The sequence below is a fragment of the Myiozetetes cayanensis genome, unplaced genomic scaffold (genome assembly GCF_022539395.1).
Source record: "Myiozetetes cayanensis isolate MyiCay16 unplaced genomic scaffold, myiCay2020 scf3, whole genome shotgun sequence".
NCBI classification, from domain to species: Eukaryota; Metazoa; Chordata; class Aves; order Passeriformes; family Tyrannidae; genus Myiozetetes; species Myiozetetes cayanensis.
Genome location: NW_026087521.1, coordinates 57231137 through 57243145, shown reverse-complemented (window position 1 = coordinate 57243145; position 12009 = coordinate 57231137). Strand labels below are relative to the sequence as shown.

General features: G+C 44.8%; 1 protein-coding gene across 3 annotated transcripts in view; it reads left to right on the top strand.

The window, feature by feature from the left end:
- Positions 1-323: 323 nt before the first annotated feature.
- KDM7A (lysine demethylase 7A) overlaps positions 324-12009 on the top strand; it is a 69757-nt gene continuing 58071 nt past the window's right edge. For 2 of the 3 annotated variants that reach the window (XM_050324126.1, XM_050324124.1), the window contains exon 1: positions 1281-1433. In XM_050324126.1, the coding sequence (XP_050180083.1) occupies positions 1318-1433 (116 nt within the window). In that variant the 5' untranslated portion in view covers positions 1281-1317. Of the gene's footprint in view, positions 430-1280; positions 1434-12009 lie in introns of those variants that run through there. The other variant, XM_050324127.1, reaches the window with a different exon arrangement.

Here is a 12009-nt window from a genome sequence, read left to right as displayed (position 1 = left end):
TTGCTTTTAAATTCCTACGTTCAGCGTGGAGGACATGAGTCCCCATTCCCTACTACAACATAATCTCCATAGCTCCTTCAAAGTCTGCAGGAAAAAAACAACTCCATTTTTAAGCTCTACTTTCTTGTTCTGGGTGACACATAATGAAAGCATCGGTGTTACTTTTGTGTCCTGAAAGAAGGAGTGACGGCATGAAACGGAATAGTGATGCAAACGTTATGTGGACAGCTTGAACAAGAAATAAGCGAGTGGAACCCGCAGCTGAGCAGCGTGGAAACACTGCCCTGTCCTAAAATCAGACGTGCCTCTGCCCCGAGGTCCCTCCGGGAGAAAGCACTAGTGCATGTCCACCAGCATTCCGCGTGTGGAATTCAGTTTGTGCCTGATGAGTTGGGGGCAACACTTTTCAGAAACTGCAGTAAGCGAATGGTACGTCATTGGTTTTCTGTGCCCCTCAGAGGGGCCCTTCAGGTACCGAACCCGCATGAGGAGGATTCAGCCGGAACCGAGGGAGACGCGCGTGGGCTCCAGTGCCGAGGCCGGCAGGGCCCGGCTGGTCCCGGCAGCTGCTCCGACGGACCTGCTCCGGCTCCTCGGGGACAGGAGGGGTGGAGAAGGGACAGGACGGGAGGGGACAGGGGTGGGCAGGGCATGGACAGGGGTGGGCAGGGCAGGGCAGGACGCCCCGACCCTCAGGCGCCGCCGTTACATAACGGGGGGAGAGCGGCGCGCGCCGAGCCCCGCCCCCGCCCCGCCCGTGTCCTCGCGGCACCCCGCCCCGCCCCTTCCCCGCGTGACGCCGGCGGGGGGGGGGCCCAGCGCGTGCCTCCCCGCGCCCCGCCCCCCGAGAGGGACGGCACGTGCGCGCCCCTCCCCGCGCGCCCGGCGGGGAAATGGCGCTGCCCCCGCGCACGCTCAGTGCCCGCCGCCCGCGGGCCGGGCCGGGCGGGGCGGGGCGGAGTGGGGCGCTCCGTGCGGCGGGGCGCAGGCGCGGCGGGGCCGGGCGCCGTGCGGGGCGGACGGGGAGGGCGGGGCAGTTCCCTCCTCCCCCCCCCTTTTCCGTCCCCATCCTCCTCCTCCTCCTCCTCCCGCCTCCGCGGGGGCCGGGTGACGCACGTGCGCGCGCCCCCGCGCGCTGTTGTCCGCTCGCTCCCGCGCCACCCGCCCGTGCGCGTGCCTGCCGGCGGCGGGGGGCGCGCGCGGCGTGCGGGGCCGGCACGCGCGCTGTTGTTATTGGCGGCGCCGCCGCGGCCGCGGCGGAGGGGAACGGGACGGGACGGGGAGGAGCGGGCGGCTCAGTCAGGGAGTTCTTTAAAGATGGCCGGAGCGGCGGCCGCCGCCGCGACCCCCGTGTACTGCGTGTGCCGCGAGCCCTACGACGTGAGCCGCTTCATGATCGAGTGCGACATCTGCAAGGACTGGTTCCACGGCAGGTACGGCGCCGGGAGCCGCGCCGGGGTCGGGCGGTGCGGCGGGGCAGCGGCCGGGGCGGGCGGCCGGGCGGCCACCGGGCACAGGCGGTGGCAGTCGCCTCCCCCCCTCCTTCCCGGCGGGGGGACAATGGCTGCGCGGCGGCAGCACGGGGGGACCCGCGGGCGCCCGGCCGGTCCCGCTCCCCTCGCGGCGGGGACAGCGCCGGTGCCGGCGGAGGCGGCCGTCCCCGGGCACATGGGTCCGCGGCTGCGAGCGAGCGGGCGGACGGGCCGGGCCGGGCGGGGGGGCCGGTTACGAAAGAGCAACAGATGCGGGGCCGGGGCCACCCCGAAGTTGTGCGGGCAGTGCGGTGGCGCCGCGTGTCCCCCCGCTCTCCCGGGGCGTCTCTCCCGGGACAAGGCGGTCTCCCGGCGGAGAAGTGCGGGCGCCGGGGCTGTCCCCGGCCGGGTGCGAGCTCCGGGCTGCCCGTGTGTTTTGTTTGCGGGGCGGGGGGAGCGGAGGAGGAGTAGGGTCGCCCCGCGCCTCTCTGCGCTTTGACGTTTCCAGCCCGGTCCCGAGCGGCCGCCGCCGCCGCGTGTGTGTGTTTTGCGACCCGAGCGTGCGAATAATAAAAGGCCCGGCAGGAGGAGGAGGAGGAGGAGGAGGCGGCGGTGGGGATCCACGGGCAGTTAAACAAAGGAGCAAGTTGCGGGCCCGCGGCGGCGGCGGCGGCTCGGCCGGGCCGGGGCTTGCGGGGCCCGCGCGGTGCCGCCCCCGCCGTGCGGGGAGCGCTGGGGCGAGCGCGGCGGGCCGTGATTGACAGCGCGGCGTTTAAATACCCCGAGCGGCCACAACAACAGCGCCGGCCGCCCGCGCCGCGCCCCCTGCCGGGCAGGGCCGGCAGCGCCGCCCCGGCCTGCCCCCGCCGCTGGCGGTGGGGAGGGGGTCTGCTCGTTTTGTGCCTTTATTTGTGTTTTTTTTTTTTTTTTTTTAATTTTTATTATTTTTTTATTTATTTCTTCGCCTCAATGGCAAAAGGCAAGCGCCGGCTGAAAGTAGGTTGCGTATCTTGCTGTTACTTAACAGTGATTGTTGCGCACGGGTGTTTTCTCGCCACGTTTTTTAGGATGAAAGGCAGGCTCTCAGCGTTCCAGCTGTTGACTCGTACGGCGGGGTGGATTTGTTCTTTGTACACGGGTTTCCCACCCCCCTCCCCCGGCTCGAACCGCAGTATAACAGAAACTGTGAAAAGGGGATTTGTAAGCCATAAAAACTGGCCGAAGCAGAACTGTCGAACCTTGAAAACAACTCCTCGTTAATGTTTTTGTCTAGATTACTGCCAGTTAAAAGATGCTGAACATGGTGAGAACTTAGAATGTGGAGTTTCATAGGGTTTTTTCTCAGTGCCGGCATCAGCTATAGATGTGTTGTGCCATCAAGGTACGTTCGCGGTCTTGGCTCTTCTGTGGCTCTTTGTGGCTCTTGGTGTGGCAGGGCTGGGTTTGTGTTCCTTTTCCAAAGAAAACTCTTACCAGTGCTGTTGTTTGGAGTGAAGTGCACAGCAGCTCTTTTAGGTTACAGCAGCTTAATACAAGTTTTTCAAAACTCAGTCACTGCCTGCAGTAAAGGTGCAGACATCACCTGAAGGTGTTTGTGAGGTTACAGCTTCTCTCTCTTCCAAGTATTTTTCTGCATTTGTGTAGTTGCTCTTTCAGTCTGTCCTGGCAATTGCTGCAGTTCCATGCAGGCTGAACTTAAATGCCAGCCTTGTGCGTCAGTACTTCTGGGGTATGGGTGAACTAGTTTCTGGAATTGTTATGAGGAGGGAAAGTATTGCCTGATTCAAAGCTTTCCTGAATCCTGATCTGCAAAAAGTTCCACAGTGGTTCCTGTGATTGAGCTCTGTCATGTAATGGGTAGAAAAACTGTGTTAGCACTGAACTGCTTTGATAGTCTGAAACCCTAAAAGTGGAAAATTAGCAAGCCAGCAGGAACTGGCAACAGTCATGCTGCTCTGGGATTTAGTTGCATGCTCACCCAGTCCCGTGACTAAGGGACAGGTTTGTGGAAGACCCGATGCCCTCTGCCAGCTGTGGTCTGCTCTGGGATTGCCTTTCTCCTTGTTTTGAGAGTGTCTAAAGACTATTACATAGGTTGTGAAAGAAAATATGCACTCTCAAATCTTGAAGTTTGTGGTGAACTTCTTGGTTGCATGTTTTTTTTTAATTTGATTTTTTTAAATTCTTTTTTCCCCTCGCCTGTGGAATGGGAATGATGTTTCTTCTGTGTTAAGAAATATATAAACCCGGACTTAGTTCAGGCTGTGAAGTTGCTAGCATGATACCTAGCACGTATTATTGGATTACGGACTCTTTGCTGCCTTCCTGTGTATAGTTAAGAGAGTGCCTGAACAGTACAGTGGAGGCAGTACAAAGTCTGTATGTGGTCCCTTTAAATTTTATTTGAATTTCCCCCCCCCCCCCCCGTGTTTCCTTCTTGTACTCTGTCTTCAAATGACCATATTTTGGTTTGCTCTTACCAATATAGTAGTATTATCAAATATGCATTTTATTGCTTCTGGCAAATATTTGTGAAAAAGCAAATGTTTTGTTGTGCCTGGCAGTGCTGTGAACCTACATTGTGGGTTTTAGTTACTCTGCCAGTGGGCCTAATATGCCTAACATCCAGCCACAGTCTTGTGTAATTACCCCTTGCTGAACAAAAGAGCGGAACGTGTGCCTGTGCAGTGTTTGAGGCTTGGTGGCTGTCTTGAATGGCTTGCAAGAGTGGAGAGATTACAGAGACTTAGATGCGACAAACTGTCAGATCTTTCAGATGGGCAAATCCATTTATACTTTAGACAATTTTTGTGTTTTTCCCATCTTTTTATCTTCTTTAAATGAAAATGTCACATTAAGCTGCTTCCCGCTTTCTGACTTGTCTAGGATATACTCCAGCTAGAATGCAGCATAAAAAGTCCTTTATTCTGCTCTAAGTGTTCAACTTTCTCTTGGATCTGTTCAGTAACTCTTGAAGCCTGTTTAATTTCTTGGCTTCATCTTCAAATGATATGTATCATAGAATGATACTTTCTGTCTCCCTTCATTTTTTGATGCTCTCCCTTAGTTATTAGGGTAACTACATGCTGTCATCTTTTCTCACTTGTGTTTTTTTTTACTGTGATATATGTAACCTTATGCACAGAATGTCTTTTTTTAAACTGATCTTACAGTCGCTCTGTTCTTGAAATATGTTTGTGAAGTTTGCAGAAATCCTATTGTCAGCTTTGAAATTTTTGTCCTTCTTTCTGTTCATGATATCTGTACTTGACTAGATTTATGCGTGTTGCATAGATGTCACTTATTTCTGTAGACTAGATTTCAGACAGGTCAGAACAAACTGAAGTTTGAACATATAATTCAGGTATTGTCTGTAGTGCTTCAGGAGTAAATGACTGTAGAGTTGGCTTTTTGAGGAGGTTTGCTTTGTAAAGCTGCGCTGGTACTGTACTGATTGTAAAGGAGCCGGGAGAAGTCAGTCAGGTAAACTGAGAATTAAAAATGCAGGTACCGCTATGAAGTCTTCTGAGCAGCACTTTTCCAGGGGGGTGTTTTGTTTCTCAGCAAAAAGACAGTGAACTTCTAACATGTCTCAATGATGAATAGCTTAAGAAATTATCAGATGTGTGGATGTCAATTACAGTAATGGTCTCTGCCTTTTGAAATGCCTGCAACTTTTCTAATGTGTTTTCTTACAGTGACAGAAGATTATTTTTTTTGAACAGAATTAATGTTTTATTCTTCAAAATTAGAATAGCAGGGAATGGGAAGGGAAAGCATCCTTTTTTTGGTTTTGGGTGTTTTTTCCCCCAATATTAGTAGTTTTTCCGAAAACTTCATAATGGTGTTAGCTTTTATGTCTTCCCCCTCAAGGAATAAAAAGACAGGAAACAGCCCATCCAGATTTGCTCAACTCACATCTTCAGTGTTTTGTGTAAAAGAAGCTTAAATGTAGAAGCCATAAATACTTTTTCTTTTATAATTTTCTTGTGTTTACAGAAATAAGCATTTAATTTGAGCAGATTAGAGGGCAGTAAAGGAAACACAATGCCACCTCATATGTAATGTACATATGTATGCATTTCTGTTGCAAAGCAAAGTCAAAATGATTAAATTTATATGGAATATTTTAAAAATTGATAGCTCTTGCTCTCAGGATTAATTTTGTATTTTGTGTAGTCTTGAAACAATTAACTTTCCTTTTCCCTTTCCTAGAGCAGTTCATTGATGGTATTTTGCCATTAGGTGTTTGGTGATTTTTGCAGGTTTGTCATTATTGAAAACCGTTTAATAACATCATTTGAAAAGAAAGGTGATTCATGTACCTTTTGAAGATGATTGTTTAAACTGCAGATGCCTTGAGGCTTTTTTTCCTCAAATGGAGGAAGAATTCAGCAGCAAAATCACATCTGAGTGAAGTTCATGTAGGACACAGTTTTTCTGATATTGTGTAGATTTGAACATGTCTTCGTTTGGTCTCTGAAGAAACATAAAACTTCTCAAGCTGCTCCTTACTATGATCTCGATTTAAAGTCAAGGTTTGCTCTTACAGCTGTTAGGTTACATGGTACAGGTCTCTCTGAATGCAGTGGTTTATACTCTGAAGGCAGGCTTTCTCCTTAAGAAAAGAAGGAAATGCACATGCTATAGTGACTATTTTTCCTGAATTGGTTCTTTGTTTTGGAGCTTTACACATGAGGTTCTGCACGATGGGCTTCGCCAACTCTTTGCAGTTGCAAGAGGCTGTCCCGCTCCTGGCTGCATTCTACTATAATTCCTCTTTTGCTGGTTCAGTGCTTGCCTGATTGGTAAATCAACTCTGCTCAGAAAACTGACAGAACCCATTCTCTTGCTGGGTTAGCTTTTTGTTGGGTTACTGAGCTGAACAGGCTCATCAAAGGTTACGATGAGTCTGAGGGTGTTGCAAAACACTGATGAGGACTGTGTTGCTGGAGATGATGATAGTGGGTGGGAAAAGACAGAAGAGTTACTCATTTTTCTTCGTCACTGCCCACTTTGGGATCAATAGCTTGCCCAGTTTTGTGGAACCTTGGTTTTGTGTCTCAATCATCGTTTGTGATTCTGCTTTGAATGCGATGGGCTCGGCCCAAACCCAGCTGCTCATCTAGCGGGGTCTGTAGGAGTCAAGGTCTTCCAGCACAGCTGCGGGAGTGCAACCCCAGAGCATCATCTGTTTGCAGGGACAGGTGAAGCTCCTGCATCTGTCTTAAAGGGACTTGGAGGACAAAGCATGGTGATGCTTATGGCAGGAAAAAATGTGAAGGCTGCAGAGAGACTGTTACAAATGCCTTCTGGTGCCGACCTTCTGTTTACAGAAAATTAAGGCCTTGTAGTTAGAAACTACAAGGGACCTGAACTGAATCAACAAATCCTTGTCTGGTCAGTAAAGCTTTGGACTGGCACCAGAGGCTCTTGAGCTGACTTTCTGGCTTTTGGAATGTATAAACTTTAAATTCTTTAGGTGGCAATTTGGTGTCTCTCACGGAAGTGTTTTAGACCTCAAGGGAAAGCTAATGTGTTTGTTAACCTTGCTTTTCCTTGTCTTAGCCTTGTTTCCTCAGAAGTAAGATGGAAGCCTCAAACTTAAGTCTAATGAGCTGTGTGTCCTCTGCCAAAGAATTAAGTGACTTCAAGTGACTTCAGCTCTTCTAACAATACAAAAGCTGAAACAGTTTTGGTTAAACTGAGAAGAAATTAGTTTTAATGAGGCTGCTAGACAAGCACTTGTGTAATTGGGTGTCTGTTTCCAACCCTTTTGTATTCTTCATTTGAGCAAACCATTTTTTCCTCCTCTTGGTTCCCATCTGTGAAGTGGGAAGACTTATTAATATATATTAAAGTTAGAGGTATTCTACCATAGTAAGCACTGAAGAGTTGCGAGTATTCAAATTTCTTCAATTTTTGAAGCTGTATAATAACATGTGGAATTATGAGTGCAAGTTTTTTTTTTATATAGTTTTCTTGAAAAACTGGCTTTATTTGAAGTATGCATACTTTGGAAGTTAACGCTTCTTTTCTTTAGATTTGTAACTTGGTAAATTTTTTTCATTTGTTGTTCTGGAATAAAAGGCAGTAGATGTTTTAAAATATGTTTTCTAACATAGTAATTAGGACAAGAAAAAACTGTATTTCCAATAAAAATCTGTCAGAGAACTGAATGGTACATGATTCAACTTTTTAAATTAGAACTCCAGCAAGATTCTATTGAGTTATTAAATGTCAGTAATTCTAATTTCTAATTAATTATTAGAAAATTATTTCTAATTAATTATTACCTTTTCAGTGTTAGTTAAAAGATACAGGTGTTCAGCTTTAGTGGTTGAAAATACCTTAATTTTTTATAATATTATAGTTGACCTATATTTTTGGTACAATATTTTTTTTTGGCTGCTCTTGACTGCACAAACAAAGGCACTGTAAGTATTTATGTGTAATTTAACTGTCTAGTAGTGAATTTTCTGTTAGCTAGTTTGTTTATGATGATTTTATACTCCAAAATGTCATTTTTTGGAGCTTATGTAGCACTTCAGTATCTTCCTTTTGCTTTTGTTATGTTTAATACATGCATGATTTGACTGAAGTGTTCAAAATGTTTTCAGAAGGCTCTATTTTGTGACTTTTGTATCTACAAACTACAGAGGTAAGAGAAGTCTGGGTGGGGGACTGCTGCTCAGTACACTTAATTTCTGCATATATCTGCTAGGTGCTACAGTGCAGAGTGTGAAATGTTTTATTTTAAACTTATCTTGATCTGTTGATAATGTTGAGTTCTCTTAGGGTAGCACAATGGCAGTAAAATGGATTAAGCCTTACAGTGGAGTATCACTCTGTTAACTGCCAGTGGGCAAAATCACATTAATTTTGTTTTCATTCTTCATTTGTGGTTTCTAGCTTTTCTTTTTGTGGACAGTTTTCATATTCATTAGCAGATTTTTTTATACTCAGTGCAGTTTTCTGTGCACTTTCTGCATCATCTTTTGAAAGATCATGCAGTACAGTGTCTCCATTCTGTTGTCATAATAGTTTGCACAAGTTGAACTATTACTCTTCATGTAAATATTTGTAATTTCCCTACATCATTGTAAAATAAAATACCATTGTCTCAAAACAACTCTGAGTAATCAGTAAAGACTTCTGTAGGTACAATGTGCATGCTTAAAACCATAAACATGCTGAAATTGTGCCTTTTGTCTCATTGCTCAAGTACGAAAATTCAATTAACAACATTGCTATTGCTGTATTATCAATGTATGAGAGAGATTTTAGTGAAATATATAGCTTTTAAAATAGTTAAGCTATTTTTCATTTGTCAGTCCTTTCTAATGTGTTGGAACATTAGCTCGTGAATACAGAGAACTATCAATCTATGGAGTATGAATAGTCTTGAGATGTCTGCTGTATGGTGGTAATGTCGATTTATGTGGCTAGTTACGTCTCCTCAGGTCAATTCTGCTTTTGAATGGAATTAATATTTAATACTGTTTTCTCCATTACTTCAGCATTAACTAAAGTAGACTTCAAAACTGCTGTTTCTTTTGAAAATATTGAGTTCATTGTTGCTCAGGCAGGCATAAATGCTGATGTTTGCCACAAAAGCAAGAAAGTTTTTTTTTTTTACAAAATCCTCCCACATCATTCTGTCTTAAAAGCCAACTGGAGTGAGGATGAATAGATTTAGCTAGCCTGGGAAATTAATTTCATAAATTTAGTTGTGTTTGTTCCACTGACATTAATACTTTATTCACTTAAAGGCTCTTAAAGCAGTATTCATGGACATGAGTGCAAGGAAAGTTGACTCACTGGGAAATGGAATCTTAGATATTGAAGGCATGGGATTGATCTGATCTGTCATTCTTGCCACTTCATCAGGCAGTATTTTCTGAAGAGACTGACATTTTTCTTTTAGGATATTGATGTTTGACTGCCAATAAACAAAGGCCAGATCAGATAAATGAAGAGCAACCAAAGAAATCACTGTGTCTTATTAGCCAGTAGTACTTTGTAAAACTTCTAGTTGGTTTGCCCAAGGTACAGATTTTTAGTTTTATTTCAATAACAAAAATATTTGGATCTTTTCACTAAAGGATTATATCATGTTCTTGACTTGCAAAACTCAGTGTCAAGAACAAGCAGAAGAGAAATGAGGTATTGTGAGTTAACATAGGGCTTTCAGGGGTGCTGGTGTGTGCATCTGTGAGCTGTGGAGTGCTGTGTGGAGCAGTCTAGGAACAGTACCAACAGCAAGGTAGCTGTACTCATGTGACACTGTGCTCAGGCAAATGTTGCCAGTCTATCTCTCAGGATGGTGTTATCCCTTTTTATTTCATGAAGGTGTGCTGTGTTGACATATCACAGCCTCAAGCCCAAACACTCTATCCGAGTTGTTTCTCTGTGCTCTACCGCTTATGTAAGAGTGGACCGAAAGAATGTTAGGAAAAATGGTGTACACATATGTAGTCTCCTAAATCTCAAGTTAAGTTCTGACTACAGTATTTGTCTGGCTGGAGGGCAGAACAGTGTGAGGCAAAGGTGAGCAGCAACTTTCTGCCTCTGATGCCTTGCTCTCCTGCGTGAACAGCGAGGGCATCTGGGGGCATCCTTTCACATCTCTTAACACTGCAGTAAAATGTGCTGCCCTAATGGAATGAATATCACAGAAGGAGTTTAGAGGGCTGCTCTTGCTAAGAACGATTCTTGCTAAGAACGATTGGGACAGCTGTAGTATTGAGTTATTGGTCTAACGTCCTGCTGAAAAGTGCTTATTTAACATTTAACTGAGTGAAAGCAGATGCCTTGGCTGTACTTACGCTTACAGCATGGTCAGCTGGCTTGTGCTTGAAACATCACGAAGCTGGAGGATTTAGGTATTAACTAGAGTTAGTAGTATCATTTGAGTAGATCAGAATTTTCTGAAGTAAAGGTGTATCTCTTAAATGCTTCTGGAAATGCTGACGTTTATACTTTACCAGTAAGGGCAAATTCCAATTTCCGTTTGTTTTTTTTGAATTGGTGTCTTAGCTACCATCACCAATAAGAGTGTACTGTGCATTCATCTTCCTGGCCCTTATTTGACTGTGAAAATAACTTTATTTTCTAATGAAAAAACACAAACCTTTCACTTTGTAGAATAAACCTTTTTACTCCTAGTTAGTTCTGGTACTTAATGCTGAATAGATTTATTACTATAAGAATTCAAGTCTTGTATATTGGTGGAAGGAAGATTTTACTGGTGGCAGTGTTTAATGTGTTAATGTCAGGTGTTATTACTTACTTCTGACAAAGACACCTTGCATACGAGTGGTCTTTTCCCAAAGGTTATTCCTTACATTAAGGAATAAATACAGGATTTGTCTACAATCTTGTTTGTTTATTGCATGTTAGTGCTCTTGTGCCCTTTTTTCTTTCTCCCCAGCATGTCAATGTCGAATTGGCTGAATCTCTGTCTTTCATTGGGTTGCACTGTATCTGATTCTCATTTTTCTTTGATGCTACACACAATCTTAAACAGTGATGTTGTATGTGGAGGAGGACAAGAAAATGAGACAAAGTCATGAAAAAATGGTAAAACATGGGCAAATAAAGCTTCAGCCTTTAAATATGGTCAGATGAGCAATGAAATGATTTTGAGCAGACATCTTGTTTGTCTGGACTAAGCTTGCATGAAGCAGGCACAGGTACATTTACATCATGTGATTAAGAATGAATTGCAATGCATTCCTTACTGCTTTTGGTGCATGTGTGCTGAGAATGGAGGTGAACAAATCCTGCAGTATGTGAGGTCAGTTCTCAATGCAAACTACATGGACAATTCCCAGAGAGTTGCTTGTGGATCACAGAGCAACCTGAAGTAGTAAAGCCTCTGTCTGCAGTTTTCTACACCGTTCCAGGGCAACACTAGTAAACTATAACAAACTTTTTGTAGCACATTAGTAAACTCTTTGAATAGTCTGTTTTTCTGTGGTGGTTTTTTTTGTGATTTGTGGATTTTTGTCTTGTTTTTGTGTGTGTGTGTGGTTTGTTGGTGTTGTTTTTTGGTGTTGTGTGTTTGTTTGGTTTTTTTTTTTTGGTACAACTAATGGAGACTTTTGAGATAGATAAATGTGTTTTATAAATGTGTTGGTTAACACAGTATAGTAAAATTCTGTTTCCTATAATGCCAACCTGAGGAAGCTGGACAAGAATCTTTCTAATGTGAATGTATGCATTGTTCTGAGCCTCTGAGAAATTCATCAGCTTTCTATGAAGTTTGTGCACCATGATCCTTTGGAACAGGGTTTTTGTTAGGAAATATGCTCTATCCTTAATATGCTTGCCATGTGTTGAGATGAAAAACTGTAAATCTCTAGATGATCATTGCTGGAAACTTACTGACTATATGCCAAGAGGATGAGAATAAGGAGATACTTCCTTTTCAAAATTCTGTACGAGACACAAAGTAACTGAATGGGACTTCTGGTTTTCAGGTGTCTGAAAAATTGGAGCATCTGTTCAGATGGGGTATCTACAAAGGGAATAA